The sequence below is a fragment of the Zootoca vivipara genome, chromosome 5, assembly GCF_965207765.1.
Source record: "Zootoca vivipara chromosome 5, rZooViv2.hap1.1, whole genome shotgun sequence".
NCBI classification, from domain to species: domain Eukaryota; kingdom Metazoa; phylum Chordata; class Lepidosauria; order Squamata; family Lacertidae; genus Zootoca; species Zootoca vivipara.
The window spans coordinates 25,716,737-25,741,067 of NC_142588.1; the positions used below are offsets into that span (position 1 = coordinate 25,716,737).

Below are 24,331 nucleotides of genomic sequence, written 5' to 3' on the forward strand. Positions count from 1 at the left end.
TGTGCTCTTTGCTAAATAAAAACAAAACAATTGCCCCTTTTCCTCAATCGTTCTCTTCCTGATATGAATAGCAAATTAAGACTGGCTTTGGGCACTTCACTGACAATTAGATGTGCAAGTGAGTAGATTATTAATGTTAATATTATGGGTCCATGTATGTCCAACAGGACCTGTTTAGCAGCTGGTTTCTCATGAGATGAAATAAACCATTTGCAAAGTCTAATGTTGAACATTAAAATTGAGGCAGCTGGTTATGTTCCCAATGCATGTTGAGAAAATCACTCTTTTTATCTGGGGATTTCCTCCAGTGCTTCTTGGAACACCGCTTGGGGCATCTTCTCTTGCAGCTCACCTAAACCTAATGTAACACTACTAATAATCTAAATGCTTTGGGTAGAGAGTCTACCAAGAGGGGATTAGTTTAAACTATAATTCACATCCCATTATGTATTTTAGCAAATGATAACATTTCCTACACATCTTAAGTTAGCAAAGCATCTGCCAGGACCATGCAGCACTGCCGCATTAACCTCTTGTGCATAGGTGGAGTGGTAGTGGGTGCTACAGTGACTTTGTGAGAGACAGAAAAGCACTATGGGGCAAGTGCCTCCATCATTATTCAGTGAGGAGATGGCTATTTGCAGCATATGCAACCCATATAAGACATGGAGCCTTTGCTTCCCTAGCGTACATATGTATCCCTACATTGTTGATGCAATGCTGGGGAAGACAAAAAAAAAAGATGCCATGAATTCATTGAGTAGACTTGGCCAAGTTACTGAGCATCTGTAAAATGGTTGTTGTGACTAAAAACAAGATTTAATTACTGTAAAGCATTTTTGCAAAATTATATTTCTAAATATGTGATTACTAATAAATAATACTACTGACAATGGGAAACAGTTTCAGAGTTATAGATTAAGCATTGGAGGAGTCATCTAATTTAGTCTTTGAAACATCTAAAACAATTGCTTCATGTAGCAGGTATTCCCTGGTGCCCTTTTCAGGTTATCTAGAAGTATAATGTGTTCGTTGCAGCCACAATGTTCCTTCCAGCAACAATTTTTTTGTTGGGTAAAAAACAATGTTCTTAATAAAGTGCATTTTAGAAATAGGCTGTATTATGTTGTTAAAGTAAGTACATATAATGACATAATTACAATGTATAATTATGTAATTCTGAGAGGTAAGTACATGGCAAAATAATTGTGTGGCACATTCAGCAGCCTAATGTAAAGTTGGGAAGGACAAAAACAAACAAATCCCAGTAACTTTTTTTTTTTGCTTTTTTATATTTATTAGTTTTCAATTATGTTACAGTACATGACTCTCCATTACATTACAAATCAATACCACCACCATTTTCCCTCCTCCTTCTCTTTCTACATCACCCATCACTCTTATTTGTTCTTTTTCTCTCCCCTCTTACTTCCCTCCGCCCAGGCTCAATTTCCTTCCAGTACATATATTACAGTATTCTTTGCAGGTTCTAATCTTCCCCAGTTTTTTTTTTATATTTGTATTTTGTTTATTTACTAAATTTCCTATCACATACTTCACATTTTAGTCCAGGCATATTAGCATATGTTTTTCTGAGCAGCTTTGCCTTATAGTCCTCATAGCATTTCCATTCTTATTTTTATTTTTTGATTTGACTGCAAATCCCAGTAACTTTCCATCTCCATCATCTGCCTTTTGCCTTTAACATCACCATTTGAAAAACCACCCCACTTGGGCTGTTATGCTGAAATTGAATTGTTGTTAAGTATTGGGTTGTTAAGTATTGGGTCGAGAGGACAGAGGACGAGATGGTTGGACAGTGTTCTCGAAGCTACGAACATGAGTTTGACCAAACTGCGGGAGGCAGTGGAAGACAGGAGTGCCTGGCGTGCTATGGTCCATGGGGTCACAAAGAGTCAGACACGACTAAACGACTAAACAACAACAATTGGGTTTTATACATTCGATGTAATTTTCTATGTTGCTGGAGTGTGTGTTTTTTAACACAACCCATTTCAGGTATAGGAAAGATCATATACAAGTTGTCTTAAATGAATAAACAATATTGCCATTACGAAATATACTGAAACTATCTGGTGCCCTCCCCCATTGTGGAACTCCCTTGCCATGGAGATGGGCATATCTTCAACATTCCAGACTCTTAAACTGGCTTTAAAAGCACATCCTTTTAGGACTGCTTTTCTTTGAAGAAGATTATTCTCAGAGAACCACAAATGACTGAATAAGTCTGTAAGTTGTTATATTAATGTTGCTAGCTCTCTATGATTTGTTTTTATTGACCTCTGTTTTGTGTTAAATTGTTTTTAATGGATGGGTGGATTGTTGGTTACACTCAGTTGTAGCTAACTGAGTTTTACTCAAAGTAGGCCCATTAAAATTCATGATGTTCATTTGTAATTCCCATTAATTTTGCTTGGGCTATGCTATGACAAATGTGGGAAAGAAAGACATTTTAGAAATAAATAAATTAAATACCTAGGAAGGTCCATGTGCTTTGTAAACAAGAGCAGGGAAGATGCAGAAAGCATAATTTCTATCTCAAATATAAAGAAAACCACAACTTCCTTTATAAGTGTGGGGCTTGATCAAGACATTACTACCTAACCCCACAAGTGAGAGATTTCTGTAATGGTTTAAATTCTAGATACTGGTACTTAGAAGCAGTAGGTAGGCTCTTCATCTTCAGCCCTGCCCCTCACCCACACTCCTAATAAACTTGAGAAAGGAGTTTTGCTTACCAGGAAGTCAAATTATTGATACAGCTACCTTGGGACACCCCCCTCCCCAAACAAATCAGGCTATTTAGACCTGAAAACACAGTACAAACATAATAATTCTTGCAGGGCTAGTTGCCATGCATGCCCAATGACTTGTGAATAAATTTACTTACAACAGGTTATCTCTGGGAAATAATGAAAACCACCTGAGGAGCTCAAATAGCTACACTATTAATCATCTCAGTGTTCTGGAAATAACAGCATGCCCTCAGGGGAAGAGTATTTGTGCAATATGCAAAATGGGGAGCTAAAAAATATAAATCACATCTGATCCAAAAATGTGCTGATCCAGAGCTGTGCACCAGAGGTGATAAGTGTGGCTTTTTCACATGACTGGATGACACATGTAAGCATTTAAACTTGCTGCACCTCATGGCTGCCTACTTTACAGAGGACAGTCCTTTGTTTGAAAGTTCTCTCTGTTTGACAGATACCTGGTCCAAGTCTGGTTTACAGATAAGAAATCGTAAGAACAGAAGCAGGAGCCTTGCACTTGTCTATTAGCAGTTATTAGCACCTGTCAGCAGACTGAGCAAGCACACTAATCATCCAGTGCCTTCCTCACAATAGTTTAATATACTGTACTTCTATTTAAATTATAGCAATTATTTACCAGATCTTTGACCATATAATAAATTTGATATTGCTGTTCCTGCTGCTAAAAACTAAAAGCTGCCTATGGAGAGAGAATCACACTGCAAGGCTTGGCTGGTGTAGCATTGCTGTGCGTCATTTGTGGGAAATGAAAGTGGCAGTTGCAATATCCAGCTGCCACAGGGCACACATCAGCACAGCAATGGGCCCTGCCAGGGTGCTCTGTCCCTGGTAGTTTCTCAAGGGTGCTTTTGTCCAGACAACAGACATATCAGCACTCACTTTCATGCCTTTTCTGTAGCTCAGTGATAGAACACTTGCTTTGCATGTAGATGGTCCATGGTTCAATCCTTGGCATCTCCAGGTAGGGCTGGAAAAGATTCCATGTCTGTAACCCTGAAGAGCCAGTGCGAGTCAGTGTAGACGACACAGTGTAGACAACACATTGGCCAATTGGTTTGACTCAGTGTAAGGCAGCATCTTATGCCTTGGGCTGCCACAGACCAAATGGTGATGTGAAGATATTCCAAGGGGGCATCTCCTCACTCTTCCAAGAATATTTGACAGTGATACTCTTCACAACCCTCCAAATTCTTACAGAAGTTTTGCCTTCTTAAAGGGTCCTCCAGATTAATCTCAAATTTTGCTTTAGGCAGAACATGAAGCAGCTTAAAGGAGTGAAGCTCCCTCCCCTAAGAATCTGCACAAACCTTTGTGAAGTGGCCTTTTAAAAATCCCTCAAAAACGCCTCCAGGTATTATGCCTCAGCATGGCCCTCCAAGGTAGGCATTCAATTTCCCTCTAGGTGAAATTCAGGGGGAGCTGAATCAGTCACTAATCGTTATTAGGGCCTATTGCACTGACAGTATTTTCTGACCTGCCTTGTGATCATCAGCAGATGAATATAAAATTGTATATGATAAGCAGGGGAAAAAAACAATTTTAACCACAAGCTTTGAAGCGAGATCACAGTGGAACAGCTTGGGGCCAGTTTAAAAGGCCAAGAGTCAGTCTAGCTTGCTGAGGTTTTCTTCTCTCTTCTGCTTCTCTATGAAATAGCAACATTTGGTCTCTCCCATAAACAATATTCTGTTCTCTTAAAACGGCAGAATTACCAATAAAATACATTATGATTCTCATCACTTATCTCCTCTTTCTCACTTTCATCTTGTATTTGAAGGCACACACACACAAAGCAGAACAATAAAGCTGCAGACTGGTAAATTACCCTCTTCCAAAAACTTCAACTCACATTATTTTATTGCAATAAAATAATTATATTGTAATTTAAGGAAGATGGACAAAGATTTGCCAGTATATATGCTGTCCACTTAATGTGAACATTTTTGTGCATGTAAAAAGTTGGTGCCATATTATATACATTTTTTTATTATAGGATTTTATTAAGTTTTATTTAAAGCATGCTGCACGTGTTTATTGCAAAACTAGAAGCTATTATGAAGCCCTAGGAAAATACAAAGTTTTGCATTACATTAGAAAGGCTTCTTAAAACTGCCATTTTCCTGCTAAATTCTTCTCATTATTTTCACTTCAAAACAACTCAGCCACAAACATAAAATTTACTTCAGAACTCTGCCCTGCTTTGCTTCTACTATCCATAAATCGCTTCAATAGACTTTATAGCAGGGATGCATTTATTTATTTATTTATTTATTTATTTATTTATTTATTTATTATTGGTAAATGTATCATGCCCACTGTTACTTAGTGATACACTAAGGTATGCCTCCAGTATAGAAGGTGCTAAGAGGTTTCTTTTTTGGCCCTACAGGTTACATTATTGTAATGGCTAAGGGATATACAGGGTAGGTGACAGATAACCTGTTGATGGCAAAGATTACAGAGAAAAGAAGGAAAGAAGATAAAATAATTGGAAGGTGAAATGGGAAACACCATGGCTTGTCAAAAGAATTGGATTTGTGTGTGTGTGTGTGTGTGTGTGTGTGATATTTGTGTTAAGCAAACACAAAGGCTACAATCACACATAGCTATGCATGTGTAGGTGTCATTCATTTCAGTGGGGGGGGGGGAATTCACGCAATTTGTATGAACAAATTTGTGTGAGACAAGCAGTAATAAAAATAAACACTTTGGGTGGATTAGTGCTCTGAATGGATGGGTGTGGGTGAATGTGCTAATCTTTCCTATCTCTCAGCATTTTCAGATGACCTTCAAATTCAGCTTAAAGAAGGGATAGATGAATTTGTCGATTTTGGTTTCTCCAAGCTCCTCATTTTTCTAATCTTAAATTTGATTCTTCACATTTCATGAAAATCACCAGCATTTTAGTGCAAATTTCTCCTAAGAGATGCATTCTTGTATGCAATTTTGCCTGGCCAGGGTTGCCCTATTTTGAAGAGCAAAAAAGAGGACACATTTGCCGACTTCTACCTTTAACTATCGATCTGGGGTCTTCTGCATTCAGAGCAGATGCCCTGCCACTGAACTATGGCCCTAAAACAAACAGAAGATCACATGAGCAGAGAGAGGTTTAAAGAGATGGACAGACCCTGGATGAGGATCTCACTCCCAGGAAGTCATTAGGCAGAGGTTGGGCAGTCACCGTAGTATGTATATTTTCATTAATATATGCATGTTTAGTTTATGCAAACCCTAGCATATGCATTTTAGTACACATTATTTGGTTGTAGAAATTCCACAGCAAAATTTGAGGAAGTGCGACTTTCAAAGGATGGCTGTGTTTCGATTAACTTATTATTTCAGAAAGTGTGAAGTAAGTAGGTTCACCTTTAAATGCAAACTGAATCCAGTTTCTTCCCCATCCCTAGCTTAAATCACCTTAGTATTGTGCTGCTGAGAGTCCTCTTCTAGCTGTTATTTCAGACTTCTTCAAGGGTCTCCAGCAGCAGAAGGATGCCTTGGGACGTGGTGCTCTCAGAGATATATATTTTTAAAGAAAAAAGTAGCAAGAGTCAAGTGCCTGTCAACATCAGGAAACCCCCTTGCTGCCTCCTGCTTTTCACCCCAAACCTCTCTGATGCTGCAAGAGAGGCTTGGAGAGCTTTGAGAAAACAGCAAGAAGAGGTTCAGGACTGACTGATTCCCCTCCATCTCAGCAACACAATCTGATCCTAATGTCCTTTAAACTGAAATTAGATGTCAAGTGGAGAAGGCTGGGAGAGAGAAATTATCTTAATTTACAGAAAGTTCAGCATGTGTACCCACCACACACAGAGCACTAAGCAGCCCCAATTTGTTTTTATTATTACAGATCTTCTGCAACGGTGAACAAAAATTAATTTATAATTTGGGGGGGAAGAACAAGCCAACTACAATTCAATCCTGTAAACTAACTGAGTCTGAGTGTGTAAAGGAGTGACTGATGAGAGGGACACAAAAAAATCCAGGATATATTTTGCCCAGTTCTACCCAGTGGTGTTGACTGCAAGCAGTGGAATAGCAATTAATTTACTGAATGGGAAAAATGGGAGCCTGTGGACCCTCATATGTGCCAATCACACACACAGAAAAATTGGATCAGAATGATCTGTTTGCAATATAATATCCCTGTCGGGACACAGCCTATAATCAGCAGGTGATATATTAGAGACTGAGTTGCTATATTATTCCCTTTTGTTGTTGTTGCCCACTTTGGAATCTGAGTGAAATGTATGGTCTCCAAAATGGGGCTAACAAGACCGAAAGAGACGCAGGCCTTTCTAGGGACTTCTGAGTCTTTCACACATCCTGGCGGTTCGAATCCCTGCAATGGGGGTGAGCTCCTGTTGTTCGGTCCCAGCTCCTGCCAACCTAGCAGTTCAATAGCACGTCAAAGTGCAAGTAGATAAATAGGTACCACTACAATAGGTAAATGGCGTTTCCGTGTGCTGCTCTGGTTCGCCAGAAGCGGCTTTGTCCTTCTGGCCACATGACCTGGAAGCTGTACACCGGCTCCCTCGGGCCAATAACGCGAGATGAGCGCCGCAACCCCAGAGTCGGTCACAACTGGACCTAATGGTCAGGGGTCCCTTCACCTTTTTAAGGCTGCCTATATGGAGAAATGCTGAGCATCGAGACATGGGCTGCTTATGAAAGCCATCAACACCAAGGAATGCTATGTACAGGCTACAATTAAAGAGGCCCCATCTTTGAGGTATGCAGTGACACAGTTCTCTGCAATTGAGGGCAAAGGCTTAAAGCTCTTCTAAGCTCTAGACTGGGGTGATAAACTATCAGCCCCAAGCAGCATAGCCAATGGTTCTGGGATGATGGGAGTTGTTTTCCAGCAACATCTGGAGTTGTACCATAAGCTCTCTATTCCTGCTCTTTGTTCTGCACAAATGCAGATTCCGAAGACCACAAAGAATAACAAACTGTACTCTTGGCAGGTGTGACCTCAAAAGAAAGCAAACTAACTAGTAGTTTAGATATCTTAATAGATTCTTCAAAGTTTGCTTTTTCGTTTGTTGGTGGGGGAAAGGATTGGGAGGGGGGAGATGAAAGAAAAGAAAGAAAAAAAGAAAGCACCATGAGAACACATTATAGGAACCTGCATTCTCATTTTACACCAGAAAATCCTTTTATATTCTTACTAGCTATAAATCAGTAGCATCCTAGACTAAAAAGAACTGGTTGATGAGCTAATTAACTAACCAAGGCTGCCTATACAATTAAGTTCCGGTATTTCTTCAAGAATATCGCCTATTACAATTAGGCTATCTAGCAACTTACAGTAGTTGGGCTGACTGAAAATGATTTGATTGATTTTATGCACAAATACACAATACAGGAAAATTCACTTCCAGGAGGTATGAATAAATATTTTTAGCAAGGAATTTGTCCTTCTTTGTCATCCCACCCGCCCCATCCTGCAGAATCAAAGTGGAGCTCAAGAAAGGGGTGGTGGTGGCTAAATACACAACTGTAATCATTGTGAATAGACCATCTTGATTCTAGCCCCAGAATGAATGGATATAATTATATGTCTCTTTACTATATTCATGGGTTTTTTTTCTCTTTCACTTGCAAATCCACTAAACAGTCATAATGTCGTTTCCTTGAGATGTTACTGAATACTGTATGAGACCAGTTTTCCCCATCTGCGGAACTCAGCACATGACCTCAGATCTGAACATCTCATATGGGTAAGCACTTTAATTTACAGAGTGATGGGTACTCAGTATATTTTACTGGCAATATACAGGTTCAAAGAGAAATTTACAGAGAGCTTTAAAATATTTTGAAAGGACAAGTCAAATTACAGGTAATTTACAGGTACTCTAATTGCTTACACCTGAATGCCTGCCTGCATTTAATACCAGAATGATGGCTGTAATCCAAATAACTAAGTGTGGAAAAGGAGGAGAAATACAGATGCACAGGTGCTTACATAAGCTATGTGCACAGTGAACTCTGCAAATAGTCCCATTCACACGAAGCAAGAAACCTGTTTCCTTGTAGCGCAATATCACACTGATGCAGTATTCAAACCACATGAGTAAGCTCAGCTGTGTGGATTGAGCCCAGAAATTGTTGCCCTACTTTTTAGTGAGATGGCTACTCATGAAATTTGTCCCACTCATGTGGTTCCAATATTCTCTGTATCTCTTAACAACAACTGCATGACGAAGGGTCATAATTCAGTGACAGATAACAATGTTTTGTGGACAAAAGGCCCCAGATTCAATCCTTCCAGTTTAATGGATTAAGAAGCAGGTTATGGTAATAAATAAATAAATAAAATGTAAGTAATGCCCTGCAGAATCAGACCAAAGGCCCATCTAGTCCAGCATCCTGTTCCCACAATGGCCAACCAATGCCTGTGAACAAGATATGAATGCAACAATACTCTTCTTGCTTACAATTCCCTGCAACTGGCTTTCAGGCAGACACTTTTCCCTGACACTCTGAATAACTGCTGGCAGTCAAAGTAGACAATACTGAGGTAGAGGGGGGAAACAGATTGACCTGGTATAAAGAACCTTCTTAGTTCTTATGCATAGGATCACGCCACAGGGAAGCACATCTATACTGCTTTCTCACTCACTCTTGTGCTCTGTGTGTGGTGTGTGTGTGTGTGTGTGTGTGTGTGTGTGTGAGAGAGAGAGAGAGAGAGAGAGAGAGAGAGAGAGAGAGAGAGAGAGAGAGAGAGAATGATGGGGTGATGGGGGCCATGCAGGCGTCTATATGCAGAGCATATCACCAGAGGCAGCAAGCTCTGTCCCAGTGAAATATATTTTTAATGAAATTCAGAAAAGTCAAAACTGGCAGGTGGGTGCTCAGATCCCATCAGCTGTAAATGTACTATGGTATATCAAATTAAGTTGAAGAAAATCAGAGTTAGTAGATGTGCCCTTTCTCTTGAAATTTTCTTGTTGTTTAGTTGTGTCCGACTCTTGTTGTTTAGTTTCTTGTTGTTTAGTTTCTTGTTGTTTAGTCGTGTCCGACTCTTCGTGACCCCATGGACCAGAGCACGCCAGGCACTCCTGTCTTCCACTGCCTCCCGCAGTTTGGTCAAACTCATGTCCATAGCTTCAAGAACACTGTCCAACCATCTCGTTCTCTGTTGTCCCCTTCTCGTAGTGCCCTCAATCTTTCCCAACATCAGGGTCTTTTCCAGGGAGTCTTCTCTTCTCATGAGGTGGCCAAAAGTATTGGAGCCTCAGCTTCAGGATCTGTCCTTCCAGTGAGCACTCGGAGCTGATTTCCTTCAGAATGGATAGGTTTGATCGTCTCACAGTCCACGGGACTCTCAAGAGTCTCCTCCAGCACCATAATTCAATAGTATCAATTCTTCGGTGATCAGCCTTCTTTATGGTCCAGCTCTCACTTCCATACATCACTACTGGGAAAACCATAGCTTTAACTATACAAACCTTTATTGGCAAGGTGATGTCTCTGCTTTTTAAGATGTTGTCCAGGTTTGTCATTGTTTTTCTCCCAAGAAGCAGGCGTCTTTTAATTTCGTGACTGCTGTCACCATCTGCAGTGATCAAGGAGCCCAAGAAAGTAAAATCTCTCACTGCCTCCATTTCTTCCCCTTCTATTTGCCAGGAGGTGATAGGACCAGTGGCCATGATCTTGGGCTTTTTGATGTTGAGCTTCAGACCATATTTTGCACTCTCCTCTTTCACCCTCATTAAAAGGTTCTTTAATTCCTCCTCACTTTCTGCCATCAAGGTTGTGTCATCTGCATATCTGAGGTTGTTGATATTTCTTCCGGCAATCTTAATTCTGGCTTGGGATTCATCCAGTCCAGCCTTTCGCATGATGAATTCTGCATATAAGTTAAATAAGCAGGGGGACAATATACAACCTTGTCGTACTCCTTTCCCAATTTTGAACCAATCAGATGTTCCATATCCAGTCCTAACTGTAGCTTCTTGTCCCACATTTCTCAGGAGACAGATGAGGTGAGGTGAAATATTCTACATCATTGCAAAAGAAAAACCAATACCTAGATCAAGAAAGAGTAATCAATTTAAATATGAATAACTGTCTAATGAATCATTCTTCTGAACTCTGTAAATAATGCAGCTATGAGATTGAGGATGCTTTCCACAGGGGGGGAAATAGGTAGTGATGATAATAGATGAATTTTTAAAAATCCCTAACCTTATGGTACCTCTAGGATATTAACAGACATAGCTTCCAACAGACTGCTACCAATTTTGGGCTAAACCACAAAGAGATCTAACACTTATTAGACATTTGCATATATGATTGTTTGAGCTACAAAAGTAAGCAACTTTTAAAATTTTAGTTCTGCTTTATTTTTTAACATGATGAATGTTCTGCCATAGGAAATAAAAATCATGAAACTGTAAATTTGCCATACAGGAACAAAAACGCAGAGAACAGGAATGTCAGTCTTCTCATGGGAAGCACCTTTACTTAGTGCACAGAACTCTACAAATGTGTTTTCTATTCCCAGTTTTGCCCAATATCAATAGGTGAGTTTGGAGAGAACATCACTTAAGTTTGATTTTCTTCAATATCCCCATCTGCTATGCGACACTCCACAATGCTAGACATGCAGTTGAGAAGTGGTGGATAAGATCTCCTGAGCACTGTCACTGAGAAAGGTCAGATAAGATTCTGTGCAGGAAGGAGTCTGCAATTTAACACATCTCACAGTTGGGCAGACAGCTACTTATTGCAGTCTGAAGGAGTAAGTGAAAAGTGTTATAGCCTTCTAATTTTGTCCCAGATCTCTTAAGTATTTTATTGAATGCTGTTTCAGAGTTTTTATTTACTGGGCTACACATTGTAGAAATCAGCAAAAAAGATGTATACATGCTCTATGACAGGGAAAATCAAACATAGCTATTTTGAAATAGATAATCAGTTGTACTGTATACTGGATAATTTACACTAAAATCTATACACACTTACTTGGGAGTAAGCCCAATTTAACACTATGATACTTACTTCCAAGCTGACATGCATAGAATTTTAATGTTAATCACCAAGATGGTAGACAGAAAAAACAAGGAATGGGATTTCTGTCTCTTGAAAGAAAAGCTGATCAATGTTTCATTGTGAAATGGTTGTGGAATTTATATCATTTGAATCATTTCTTACACAGAACAAATATCTGTGTGTACAAAATCCATAACATGTGGAATGGCCGTTTATCTTAAGCACCAAAACATTTCTGAATCCCTGATACCATGTAAAAAACAAAATCATAAGTGATTTCACATCTGGACGTGTTTGTCTGTGTGAGTGCATGTGTGTGCATTTGTGAGCATGTGTGTGGGTTGTAGTCCAACAATATACCTGTGGGATAAGCTGTTATACCACCCGGTTTAAGTTCCCCATGACACAACAAATGAAAACAAAAATATAAACATTTTGTATCCAATGTTAATCATACCCAAAGTAAATCCATTAAGGTTACTTGTTATGAATGAAACATCGGCTCTAGATCCATTTCAGTCCGGCTTTCGCCCTGGTCATGGGACCGAGACAGCTCTGGTTGCCTTAACAGATTATCTCCGTAGACAGCTGGATCGAGGTGGGTCGGGACTGCTGATTCTTTTAGACCTGTCAGCAGCCTTCGATATGGTCGATCATGAACTTTTAGACCACCGCCTTGCCAACGTGGGGATTCAGGGCACAGTCCAACAATGGCTGCGTTCCTTCATCTCAGGTCGGGGACAGAGAGTGGCGCTAGGGAGGGAGTTGTCGCCGCGGCACCCCTTGGTGTGTGGAGTCCCGCAAGGCGCAATCCTTTCCCCAATGCTTTTTAATATCTTTATGCGCCCCCTTGCCCAGATTGTCCGGAGTTTTGGGCTGGGTTGTCATCAATATGCTGATGACACCCAGATCTATCTGTTGATGGACGGCTGCCCTGCCTCGGCCCCGGACACACTCACCAGGTGCTTGGAAGCTGTGGCTGGATGGCTACGTGGGAGCCGACTGAAGCTAAATCCTTCGAAGACAGAGGTCCTCTGGCTAGGTCGGGGCGACATGGGGTTGGGGGGCCAACTCCCATCTTTTGCAGGGGCTCAATTGGTACCAGCGCCTTCTGTCAAGAGTTTGGGTGTAACCTTTGACGCCTCCCTTTCCATGGAAGCGCAGGTTGCATCCACAGCAAAGGTGGCATTTTTCCATCTCCGCCGCATCAAGCAGTTGGTCCCTTACCTCTCTCGCCCCGATCTGGCCACAGTGATCCATGCGACGATCACCTCCAGGCTTGACTATTGTAACTCGCTCTACGCAGGGTTGCCCTTAAAGCTGACCCAGAAACTCCAGCGGGTGCAGAATGCCGCGGCGAGGCTCCTTACAGGGTCCCGGCCGCGGGATCACATTCATCCAGTGCTTTACCAGCTGCACTGGCTCCCGGTGGAGTACAGGATCAGGTTTAAGGTGCTGGTTTTGACCTTTAAAGCCCTATGCGACTTGGGACCCTCGTACCTACGGGACCGCCTCTCCTGGTATGCCCCGCGGAGGACCTTAAGGTCCACAAATAATAATATTCTGGAGATCCCGAGTCATAAGATGGCTAGATTGGCCTCTACTAGAGCCAGGGCCTTTTCAGTACTGGCCCCAACCTGGTGGAACGCTCTTTCCCAGGAGACCAGGGCCCTGTGGGATTTGTCATCTTTCCGCAGGGCCTGCAAGACAGAGCTGTTCCACCTGGCCTTTGGGTTAGACTCAGCCTGACCCCTGTGTTTTTCTCCCTCATGGCTTGGATTTATGGCCTACTTGAAATGAGGCTGCACTTTAAATTTTAATACTGTATTTTAATCTGTATTTTAATTAATTGTTTTTATGTTTTATTGTGGTTCTGTTGGTGTCAGCTGCCCTGAGCCCGGTTTTTGACTGGGGAGGGCGGGGTATAAATAAAAAAATTTATTATTATTATTATTATTATTATTATTATTATTATTATTATTATTATGTATGGGCTGCAGCCAATAGGTATTTGTGACAATTGCAACCAAATGCATACACATCTAATTGCAATCATGTCAGTCATACTTCTGGGGGTGCATTTTAGCTTTAACGAGTCTGAGTTACAAGCAACATGAAAATCTGACTCTGGTTTTACCAGCATGGCAGAACAACATTTAAATGTCTGTAATGTATTATTATTATTATTATTATTATTATTATTATTATTACTACTATTTAAAAACCAATAGCTGTAAAATACTGCATTCAAAGCTATCTCTTATATACACATTCCTAAAAAGCATCAGTGGTTCCCACGATCAGTTCCATGTTTTTTCCACTAACCACAGCATGAAATGCTGATCGTACACATTTTTGATGCAGAACCCTTCCATTAGCTTACAGATTAAAATGACAGGCTTTTCTTAGCAGCAGCTAATGGAAAATTCTAAATATGCTAAACAAGACAAGAAAAGTTTGTACTAAATTTGGTATCTTTTGATTGCTCAACCTCACACGCATACTCTTCAAACACACACATAGTGTTTGCTAGCTGCCTAGAATGGCAAAGTGTCCTTCAGGGAGTTACTCAAGCCCAGACCCAAATCTTCACAGCCCTAAGAAGTCATTGCTGCCACCCTTGACAAATACTCCCAAGGCAGAGGAAGAGCTGAAGCCAGTATAGACCCTGCCAAGGAGCTGGTCACTCAGAAGGGCTGGCTGAGCCTGAGACCAAGATTGGAACAGAGGAGCTAGACAAGTTTCTGTTTCCAAAGACATGGTGTCAAATATGCCAGCCCACACAGACCGAGCCATTCTGGCAGAACACTTACAGGCAGACATTTGTTTATATAACGTGGGTGTGATTCATGTGAGTGACAGCCTTCACCCTGCTGTAAAAAAGAAGACGCAGGAGGGACACACCAGGTGTTGGAGAGCTTAGCTTTTGCATAGTCATGTGTGAACTCTGTTTATGTGCCTTGTGCCCTGTAATTATGCCTCAATCATGTACTGATTTCTTGAATAAAGCCTCTAGATGTTTTCAAGTTCAAATTCCGAGTGTGAGGGTTCATCCACATTTCCACTTGTCCTTTGCTTACCGTGTTTCTCCAAAAATAAGACACCGTCTTATATTTATTTTTCCTAAAAAAAAACCCACATGGTGGCTTATTTTCAGGGGATGTCTTATTTTTTTTATTAAGTACGGTACAGTTTAACCTACAAGGTTAAACTGCCTATCACTATGACTTATTTTCGGGGTATGGCTTATTTTCGGAGAAACACGGTAGAAAGCACTAAAGAGTAGTGGGACAAGAGGAAGTGTGGATAAGCCCTGATAGTGGGAAGCAAGGCAGTTTAGCTGTATGTGCACAAACAGCATTGGGTTCAAGTGAACATCATACAAACCAGAGATTGTGATTTAAAACAAATTCTGGTTATTTAAACAAGCCAGCTTCTTAATCCTTGGCTTGAAGTTGGTTTGTTTAGCATTCTGTATGCACATATACATGTATTTATGCGAGCACTGCTTAGGGGGTTTTGCATTCTGAATTCTGTCACTGACATCCCAGAATCTTGTTAAGGGTTCTTGAGTTGAATCCTTATGTGAATTCATAGCACAAGCTACTCCATGAATTGTGACATAAGCCAGGGCTTGACATGGGAATTCAGATGTCCCTTAACTGTATGAAAAACACAACATTGCCTTGCAATAGCAGTTGAAACAAATTTCAAAAGGTTGGGATGAAAATACATGGTAAGAATTCCCCAAGCAAAAATACAAACATGTAGAAATCAGAGGGCCTTGTTAAAAGACAGATGAAGTAAATTATTGGACCATCTAGGTCAAAGAACTATGGAAGGGCAGGAATGACAATACGAAGGGCACTTGCCAAACTTCCTATCTGAATGAATTGCCTATCCAGTACAGGTGTAATTTAAAACAAAAAAAACTTGGTGGGGGTTATCATCTGCTTGAAAGAGATTAGCCAGCATAAAATGGCATTCCCACCGAAAATTTCACTAGCCTTCCTCAGATGGTCTGCTTAAGAAAACTTCACATTCACCTCAAAACCCAAAGATGAAGTGCAAATTGTACTAAGTTTGTAATCATAAAATGTGTAATAATAATAATAATAATAATAATTTATTATTTATACCCATCTGGCCGGGTTCCCCTCTACTTTTCCAGTTTATCTGTGTGACTTCCTAGTTATGCAAATAATACTTCATCCCAGTTAAAATAATTATGACTTCCCTCAGAATACAAAATTTGTGAAACAAAAGTGATTACTGATAGTGGAGTTATCACTAACACAACCTGTCCACAACAGCACCCTCCCCACCACCCATTCCCAGCAAATTGTATTTAAATGCATACTACCCCCGAAAGTGGAGGGAGAATATAGCCAACATGTTTAGCAGTCACTGATCACCTTATTCTTCATGAATTTGTACAAACCTGATTTAAAGTCATCCGAGTTGGGGGTCATCACTATATCCTCAGGGAGAAAATGAAATATGTCATGTGAGAATGAACTTTCTTTTATCTGTCCTGAATCTTCCAGCATTCCGTTTATTGGATGTCCATGAGTATGATGAAAGCAAAAAGATTATCCTTCCTTCACTCACTCCATAATTTTATAAACCTCTATCCTGTTCTCTCTTACTCAGATTTTCTCTAAAGTAAAAAATAAAATGTAGCTTTTTCTCATAGGGGAGTTGCTCCATCCTCTTGATAATTTTCATTGACCTTTTCCAAATCTTTTCCAGCTTTACAAGACTGTTGTTGTTGTTGTTGTTGTTGTTGTTAACCCAGCCTTCACCATAAGGTCCCTGGGTGGGTTACATCATTAAAACAGAACACTCTCTTTGAGGTGAGGTGACCAAAACTTTACACAATATTCTGAGTGCAGTCACACTGTCCACTACCCCAGGTGCTATGAGAGCATGCTCCACCACAACATCAATGCACACAGAACTTTATAGAGAGCTTTATATGCAAAAGAGAAAGGTCCCTGCTTTTACACTTCTGTGGACAAGGTTCAATCATATATTTAGAGCAGAAGGCAGCAAAAAAGGAGCAGAAGGCTGGCTAGGTACATACGTAGAGAATTGGATTATGTAATAGACGTATGCAAAGGTACTTGTATGTGTACTCAAATTTCCAAACCAAAATTGCCTGGGCCGACTTCCAGGTCAAGTCTGTTTTGAGTGCTGTGCATTCAAGGCTTTTGGTTCTTTTGCTTTCAATGAATGTTTTAAGCTTCAAATTCTTAAGGATTTGAAGCAACAAGAGCTAGTTGTGGAGCAAAGTGACCCAATCATTGTGCTGTATATTGAGAGAGAAAGAGAGAAGTTGGGGGTATCAAAGCTCCATTTTCACCTTCCATAGAAATTCTATATACTTGTTGAAATGCTGTATCTTAAATATGCCAAATAAGCTGGAATACATTGAAGACCTAGCCTCCCCTTACTGAACACTATGTTCCTGAGCACAACATTGCCACCCACCCCTGATATTTAATTTTTGAAAAGCCTTGACATGACTGCTAATCACACCATTCATGTCATGTGTACTGGTAGTTAGGCCCTGGAAGGAAGGCAGAATGCAGGGTAATTGAAAAACTGTGCATGGCTTCTTATACAGGAAACTGGAATTACAATACTGGTAAAATAATTCGTATTCAGAATCTGTCACCATCCTTTTCCTCTTTCTCCAGGGAGAACTTTGCATTTACATAATTTGAGACTGGGATGCACTCCCCCTCTAGCTTCTCTGTACCATGTGGGAAACATCAAGATAAATGGTAGACTGCCAAATAAGGAACACCACTGACTGTCTACAAGTAAGAACATTCAATACATGGATGTCCATCACTTGATAGTGCAGCACTGAATGGGAACTCGCATGTTTCTCATGTGGGAGACAGCAAAGAAGGCAACACAGATGCAAATGCAGATGAGTCTTAAATTGCATAGAATCAATGTGCTCCCATTTTGCGGCACAGTTGGCAATTTCCTCTGAGGTGCCCACTTGATCTATGGGCACAAGACAGACATTTGAGGGTTGCAGGGAACCCCTCTTTCTAACCCAAAATAGAGGGCAGGATATTGTAAGAGGATCTCAATTCTGCAAACCCACGTGTCTCCTACTCCTAAGCTGGCGAAATATAGGGAGATGAGAAGGCTATGAAGAACGTGCACAGCATTACTTCACTAACTGCAGAGTATATATATTATTATTATTAACCATCCTTATTTATTTATAACAATTTATACCCACTTTTCATGAAAATGATAGAGGCAGCAAACAACAACATAATAAAATGTACATTTTTAAAAGCATAACAAACATGGAAAATGAAAAATTAATTGGAAACATTAAAAAGTTGACATGACAATCAAGCCCACCTTAAAAGGCAGCATCACAAAGCTCCCACTGAAAGGGATGTGTCTTAGCCACCCTGCCATCTATTGGGTCATGAGTTGGACACGACTAAACGACCAAACAACAACAACATACCTCGTGCCACTTGCCATCTTCAAACAGTGTGGGGTTTCAGAGGTAGATCTCAGAGATTCATATGGGGGTTATGTGCCTTCCATACGTGTGGGGGATCAGGGAAAATGCATTGTAGTATGCCAGTCAGTATATAGACATGCCTCCACATACACACACCTCAATAAAAGTTAACTGCACTGGTATCAGACCTGTTAAGTTTTCCTGCCTGATTACTCATAGTTTTTACCATCTGTATACCAGTGGTAATAGCAAGGATTAGTGTGTTTTACATGACAATGTAATGCCTGTGGTGTTCAATTACACCCATTGTGTATATATGCAGGTTTCTGTGAGTATGGGCTTGTTGTGTGTGTGCTGTTTTCTTGCCTAAATGAAAATAAATGTGACATCCAAGCTTTATGTTAGGTGAAAGTCCCAGCAGCAGATGCTGGGCTTAAAAAGCTTAGTTAAATTACCCAAAAGACAAAGATGACAATGAAAAGCTGAAAGCCCAGAGAAATTTCCAACCATTTCACTAGTGTACACTGAGGCTGACCAGTCTGCTCCTATTTAGTCACCCAGAACAATCACTCATTTCCCAGCAAAGGGCTTACTCATTTTCAAGATTTAAAAGGGGGGGAGGGGGGAGGAAGATATTTCTGCACATGCCCATAATATTCTTCGCCACTGGGGGCAGCTTTACATAAGACTGCATTCACCGAAACCAAAGCAACAGTCGGAGGAGCTTTCAGAATGACAGTACGCAGAAGTGAACAGTGCTTGTTCATTGAACAGGGTCATCCTGGCTTCTGTGCTCCAACGCAGTTTCCTTAGCTGGATCGGGAGTGCTAACTATGAGAACTGCTGCCCAATGGAATACAGACGGGTGAATTCAGACAGCTGAGCATCACTTGGAGGAATCTATCATGCTTTGCACGGGGAGATTTTAAAGAAGCTCATTTCTAAATGTAAAGATGCAAAAACGCACCATCCATGAAGATCCTATTACCTAGGAAGAACTTGACATTCTGCTGCAAATGCTGTGTTGGGATTTATTTATTCTTGGGATGTTCTGCATGGCTGGCAAAGAATAATGTTCCAAAATCGGTCCATCTCCCAAGGGGTCCAATTTTTCTTCCTGGGTGTCAGCAAGCCCTGACTCACCACAGAGCAGCTGACAGGGGCTGTCATGCTTGTGGCACCCTAAGCAAAAGCAAAAGACCTAACGACGACCTTTGAAAACACAAAGGATGGGTAGGTTTTCCATTTTATTTATTTATAGTTAGCCTACAGCAGTGCCTGCACTGATTCTGTTTTAATTGCTCTATAGGTTTGCCTCCCTGCAAGATGTGACCAGAGTTAAATTTCCAAGAGATTGTATTTGACTGTGGCTAGCTTATGTGCATGATTTTTTTTTCTTTATTACATTTTCCTTTATTAAAATAAAGTGGGGGCAAGCTACAAAGTACTTATGCTGCTGGGGGTTTCTTATGCATTTAAGTAGCAATTCTGAGCATGATTGAAATAGATCTGGATTGTTTATTTGGGGGGATAACTTTTCTAAGTTATTTTTATTTCCAGGTTTCAATGTATTTAGGCTACTGAGCGGATCAGCTGTAGCCCTGGTAATAGCCCCTACTGTATTACTGACAATGCTTTCTTCTGCTGAACGAGGATGCCCAAAGGGCTGTAGGTGCGAAGGCAAAATGGTATATTGCGAGTCCCAGAAATTACAGGAGATACCCTCAAGTATATCAGCTGGTTGTTTAGGTTTGTCCCTCCGATACAACAGCCTCCAGAAACTAAAATACAATCAGTTTAAAGGTCTTAATCAACTCACCTGGCTCTATCTAGACCATAACCACATCAGCAATATTGATGAAAATGCTTTCAATGGAATACGCAGGCTAAAAGAGTTGATTTTAAGTTCCAACAGAATTGCCTATTTTCTTAATAACACCTTCAGACCAGTAACAAATCTCCGGAACTTGGATCTGTCATATAATCAGCTGCAGTCTCTGGGAGCTGAACAATTCAGGGGCTTAAGGAAGCTGCTGAGTTTACATTTGCGGTCCAATTCCCTGAGAACAATCCCTGTCCGAATTTTCCAGGACTGTAGGAACCTCGAACTCTTAGACCTGGGCTACAACAGAATCCGAAGCTTAGCAAGGAATGTCTTTGCAGGCATGATCAGGCTGAAAGAGCTTCACCTGGAGCACAATCAATTTTCTAAGCTTAACTTGGCTCTTTTTCCAAGGCTTGTCAGCCTCCAGAACCTTTATTTACAGTGGAATAAAATCAGTGTTATAGGACAAACGATGTCCTGGACCTGGAGCTCATTACAAAGGCTTGATTTATCTGGCAATGAAATAGAAGCTTTCAGTGGACCTAGTGTTTTCCAGTGTGTGCCCAATTTACAGCGTCTCAACCTGGATTCCAACAAGCTCACGTTTATTGGTCAAGAGATTTTGGATTCTTGGATATCTCTCAATGACATCAGCCTTGCTGGGAATATATGGGAATGCAGCAGGAACATTTGCTCCCTGGTAAACTGGCTAAAAAGTTTTAAAGGGCTGAGGGAAAATACAATTATTTGTGCCAGCCCCAAAGAGCTGCAAGGGGTGAACGTTATTGATGCAGTGAAAAATTACAGCATATGTGGCAAAAGTACTACAGAGAGGTTTGAATTGCCACAGGCTTTCCCAAAGCCAACCTTTAAACCCAAAGTCATCAGGCCTAAGCATGACAGCAATCCCCCCCTGCCCCCCACCGTCGGGTCCACAGAAGCCAGCTCAGAGCCTGAGCACGACACAGAACACATCTCTTTCCACAAAATCATAGCAGGGAGTGTGGCCCTTTTCTTGTCTGTGCTTGTGATCCTGCTGGTAATCTATGTGTCGTGGAAGCGGTACCCTGCCAGCATGAAGCAGCTGCAGCAGCGCTCTCTCATGCGAAGGCACAGGAAGAAGAAACGACAGTCGCTGAAGCAGATGACTCCAACCACACAGGAATTTTATGTCGATTATAAGCCAACTAACACCGAGACCAGCGAGATGCTGCTGAACGGGACGGGACCCTGCACATATAGCAAAGCAGGCTCCAGGGAATGTGAGGTATGAACCATTGTGATTCAAATGAAATAAGCTTTTACAAAAGGTGGGTTTGTTGAATCTCAGTGTCTAAGATGAAGGTTACATTTCTCTTTTCTGCCACAAGCACTTCTATATCACATCTTGACACATGCTCATCATATGTTGGCCTTTTCCTTTCCTTTTATCATTTTAAACTTTCCTCCATAAATCCGCTGAAAGTGAAGAGAATGCTAATCAGAAGTTTGAGTTCAGGTTCGACACAGTACCTGTTGGTACAGGTGCTTTGTTGGTTTTCATTCCATCATCATCATTATTTCAATGGAAAGCTTATTTCATAGCTCATAAATCACATCTGCAGTGTTGCTGCATTGTTTTTTAAATGCAGTTGTTTGCATATGTGCTGGTTTTATGTGGACAAATAATGCTAAAAAAAGAACAGTGCAAGCATTTTAATGAATGCTGAAATTCACTTCATGATTCAAGGATGCATGGCAGCCAAGTGCTGTAGGCTCATACACATTTTAGGACATGCTTTGGATTATAGATGGTGCAGGAACAACTGCGGCCGAATGCTTGATTTCTGTTGAATGCAAGGCATTACCAGAAGCAAGTGAGTTTAAAGCAACATCCTGAACTACTGGGGGTGGGGGCAGGGGAATCATTTGAAGTTCAGGGGAGGAATAAAAGCTTTCATGAGGAATAAAAGAGGGGTACTAGAACAGAATGGGATTCACTGCACTGTGCTCTAACACAATAGTTTGTAGAGTTGATAACTACTAATTGAAACCTGTTTATGTGGTTTCATATAAAAGATGCTAGTGTTTCTCCCTTCTCGCAGTCAGTTGCCTTTCAGAAAGTAGTCAAAAGGCATTCATTAAATGAGGAGACCAAATTCCTTATTGATGCAATTAGAGGAGCTGAAATGTACAGTTACAAAGGCAAAACCACTTCCTGCACACATTTGCTTGGGTGCTCATTAGAAATTCATTCTTCAACAGTGTTAGAGGCATTAACGTGATTGACAATGGAGGCATTAAATCTGTCATTTTTCTATCTTGAAAAAATGCTACGTTGTGCTTGGTGGTGTTTCAGTATGCAATTTGCCACTTTGGGTACTTAGAAAGCTGGCGGAGCTACATTTTAAATACAGCACAACAACTAGAAAAAGCTTGCAGTGAAAACTGGATACTTGCCCAGTCTAAGGAAAAGCACACCAGAAATTCTCTTTTAGGAAAAGTCCATGGATCAATGGGGGTTGGAGTTGGGAATCAATTGATTCTTTTGTATAACCTTGCTGAATGGCATTTTAGAGACACACTTGTTTGTTTATTTTAATACAGATGCAATGTTCAGAATGGATTGGAGGTTGTCATGGTGGATACTTGTAATCCATAAGACCCACCTGAAATGCCATGGCAAAATATAGCCAAATTCCTCTAAATATTTTATAATTAGCAACACATATTACTCCTTTATGAACAACAGATCTTTTCCCTCAATCTTCAGAAACAAACTGAAGCATGTTTATAAAAGGTGGCAAATAATTTCACCACTTCTGTTGCATAACTTGATTTGGCTTTGTACACTGCCCATCTCTGGCCACTTGGGAGAGAATGTATCTACAAAGCGGTTGCACTGCAGCAATCTAGAAAAAGAACATCCATGTTCTGGGGTATTTTTGCTTTTGGGGGGAGGGGGAGATAGTGAAAGAAAATCACTGTGAATTATTTCCAGAGGTAATAACTGCAGAATCTAATCACCAGCAATGCACTTAAGGTGATTTTCAGGGTATAAAGTTGCTTTTGTTTTACAGGAATATAAGCAGAAAGAAAGTGAAAGGCTGCTTCATAATTTTGCTGATGTGAAACTAGTATCATACATTTGTTAAAACCCAGGAGTCAGTGATTTCAACTTGATTAAATATGACGCACTTTACTCAGGAGATGTGATTTTCTGAGTCAATGTTCTTCTTCAGATATAATATTACCATAAAAGTGAATATATCTAGTGCCAAGAGAGCACCAACACAGTATCAGATAATATCTGTACTGAAAATATTGACTTTCTATTACTGCAATATGAAAAATGTCAAGGCACTCTCTCTGGATTGGTGGGAAATGCCATCCGTGCATATACAAAATGAGAAAAATTAATACCACCCAAAATTATCACACAGAAAATGTTTTCCTAGTCTTTAATTCTTTGTATGAAATTTGCAATGAACATATATTTCATAGTGTTAACCAGGGACAGTTTTGACATGGCAATATGAGAATATTTTATTTTTTAAAATGTGTCTGACTCAAATATGGTAACAAATGGATTGCAAATATTGGTAGAGCGACTTTACATTAGGCATGTTTCTTTGTCTCTGACCATACCTGAAGCTAACACTACATTGAAGAAAGCTCAAGTACCCCTATACAAAAATGCTCTGGTCGGAATAATGTGCTATAGCATTTTATAATCCAATAACTAGGGGTGAGGAATGTAGAAAAGGAAACCATTAAGAATAGTGGTGTCTTTCCAAATGCCCAACAGTTGAACTATTGATATCGATAATGTTTCATATTTATTATGTAGAATTAACACATTAAAAATATTGCCCAGGCCTTAAGAAACTCCATTTTCAGCTGAAGGATATCTAGCAGGCAATATTTATTTGTGTATAACTTCAGTATAAACCGAGTTGAACATGTAATTATCACTATAGTCTGAGAAATAAGTGTCTGGCCGACTGTGCAGCTTATGCAGGCCAGTTCTAACCACTCTAGTCTACAATATTTTAAAAAAGGCGGGGTGGGGTGGGGGTCAAAGCTGAGTTAAATAACATTAATTTCAGGAGATGGAAATTGATTGTAAATGGTTGAACCTTCTCTGTGTCAAGAGAATCAAACCATGCTTTATTCATTATTTTGTGCAACAAACAGATAATTGGCCAGTGGTTTCCACACAGCGTC

General features: G+C 40.4%; 2 protein-coding genes across 2 annotated transcripts in view; one reads left to right on the top strand and one right to left on the bottom strand.

The window, feature by feature from the left end:
- The window catches only part of CTNNA3 (catenin alpha 3), a 544,761-nt gene that overhangs the window by 292,137 nt on the left and 228,293 nt on the right, over positions 1–24,331 (bottom strand). The window lies entirely within an intron of this gene.
- Positions 19,672–24,331, top strand: part of LRRTM3 (leucine rich repeat transmembrane neuronal 3) — a 94,022-nt gene continuing 89,362 nt past the window's right edge. Inside the window, 2 exon segments of the mRNA XM_035137678.3 lie at positions 19,672–19,819; positions 19,822–21,392. Of these exon segments, the coding sequence (XP_034993569.3) occupies positions 19,795–19,819; positions 19,822–21,392 (1,596 nt within the window). The 5' untranslated portion in view covers positions 19,672–19,794.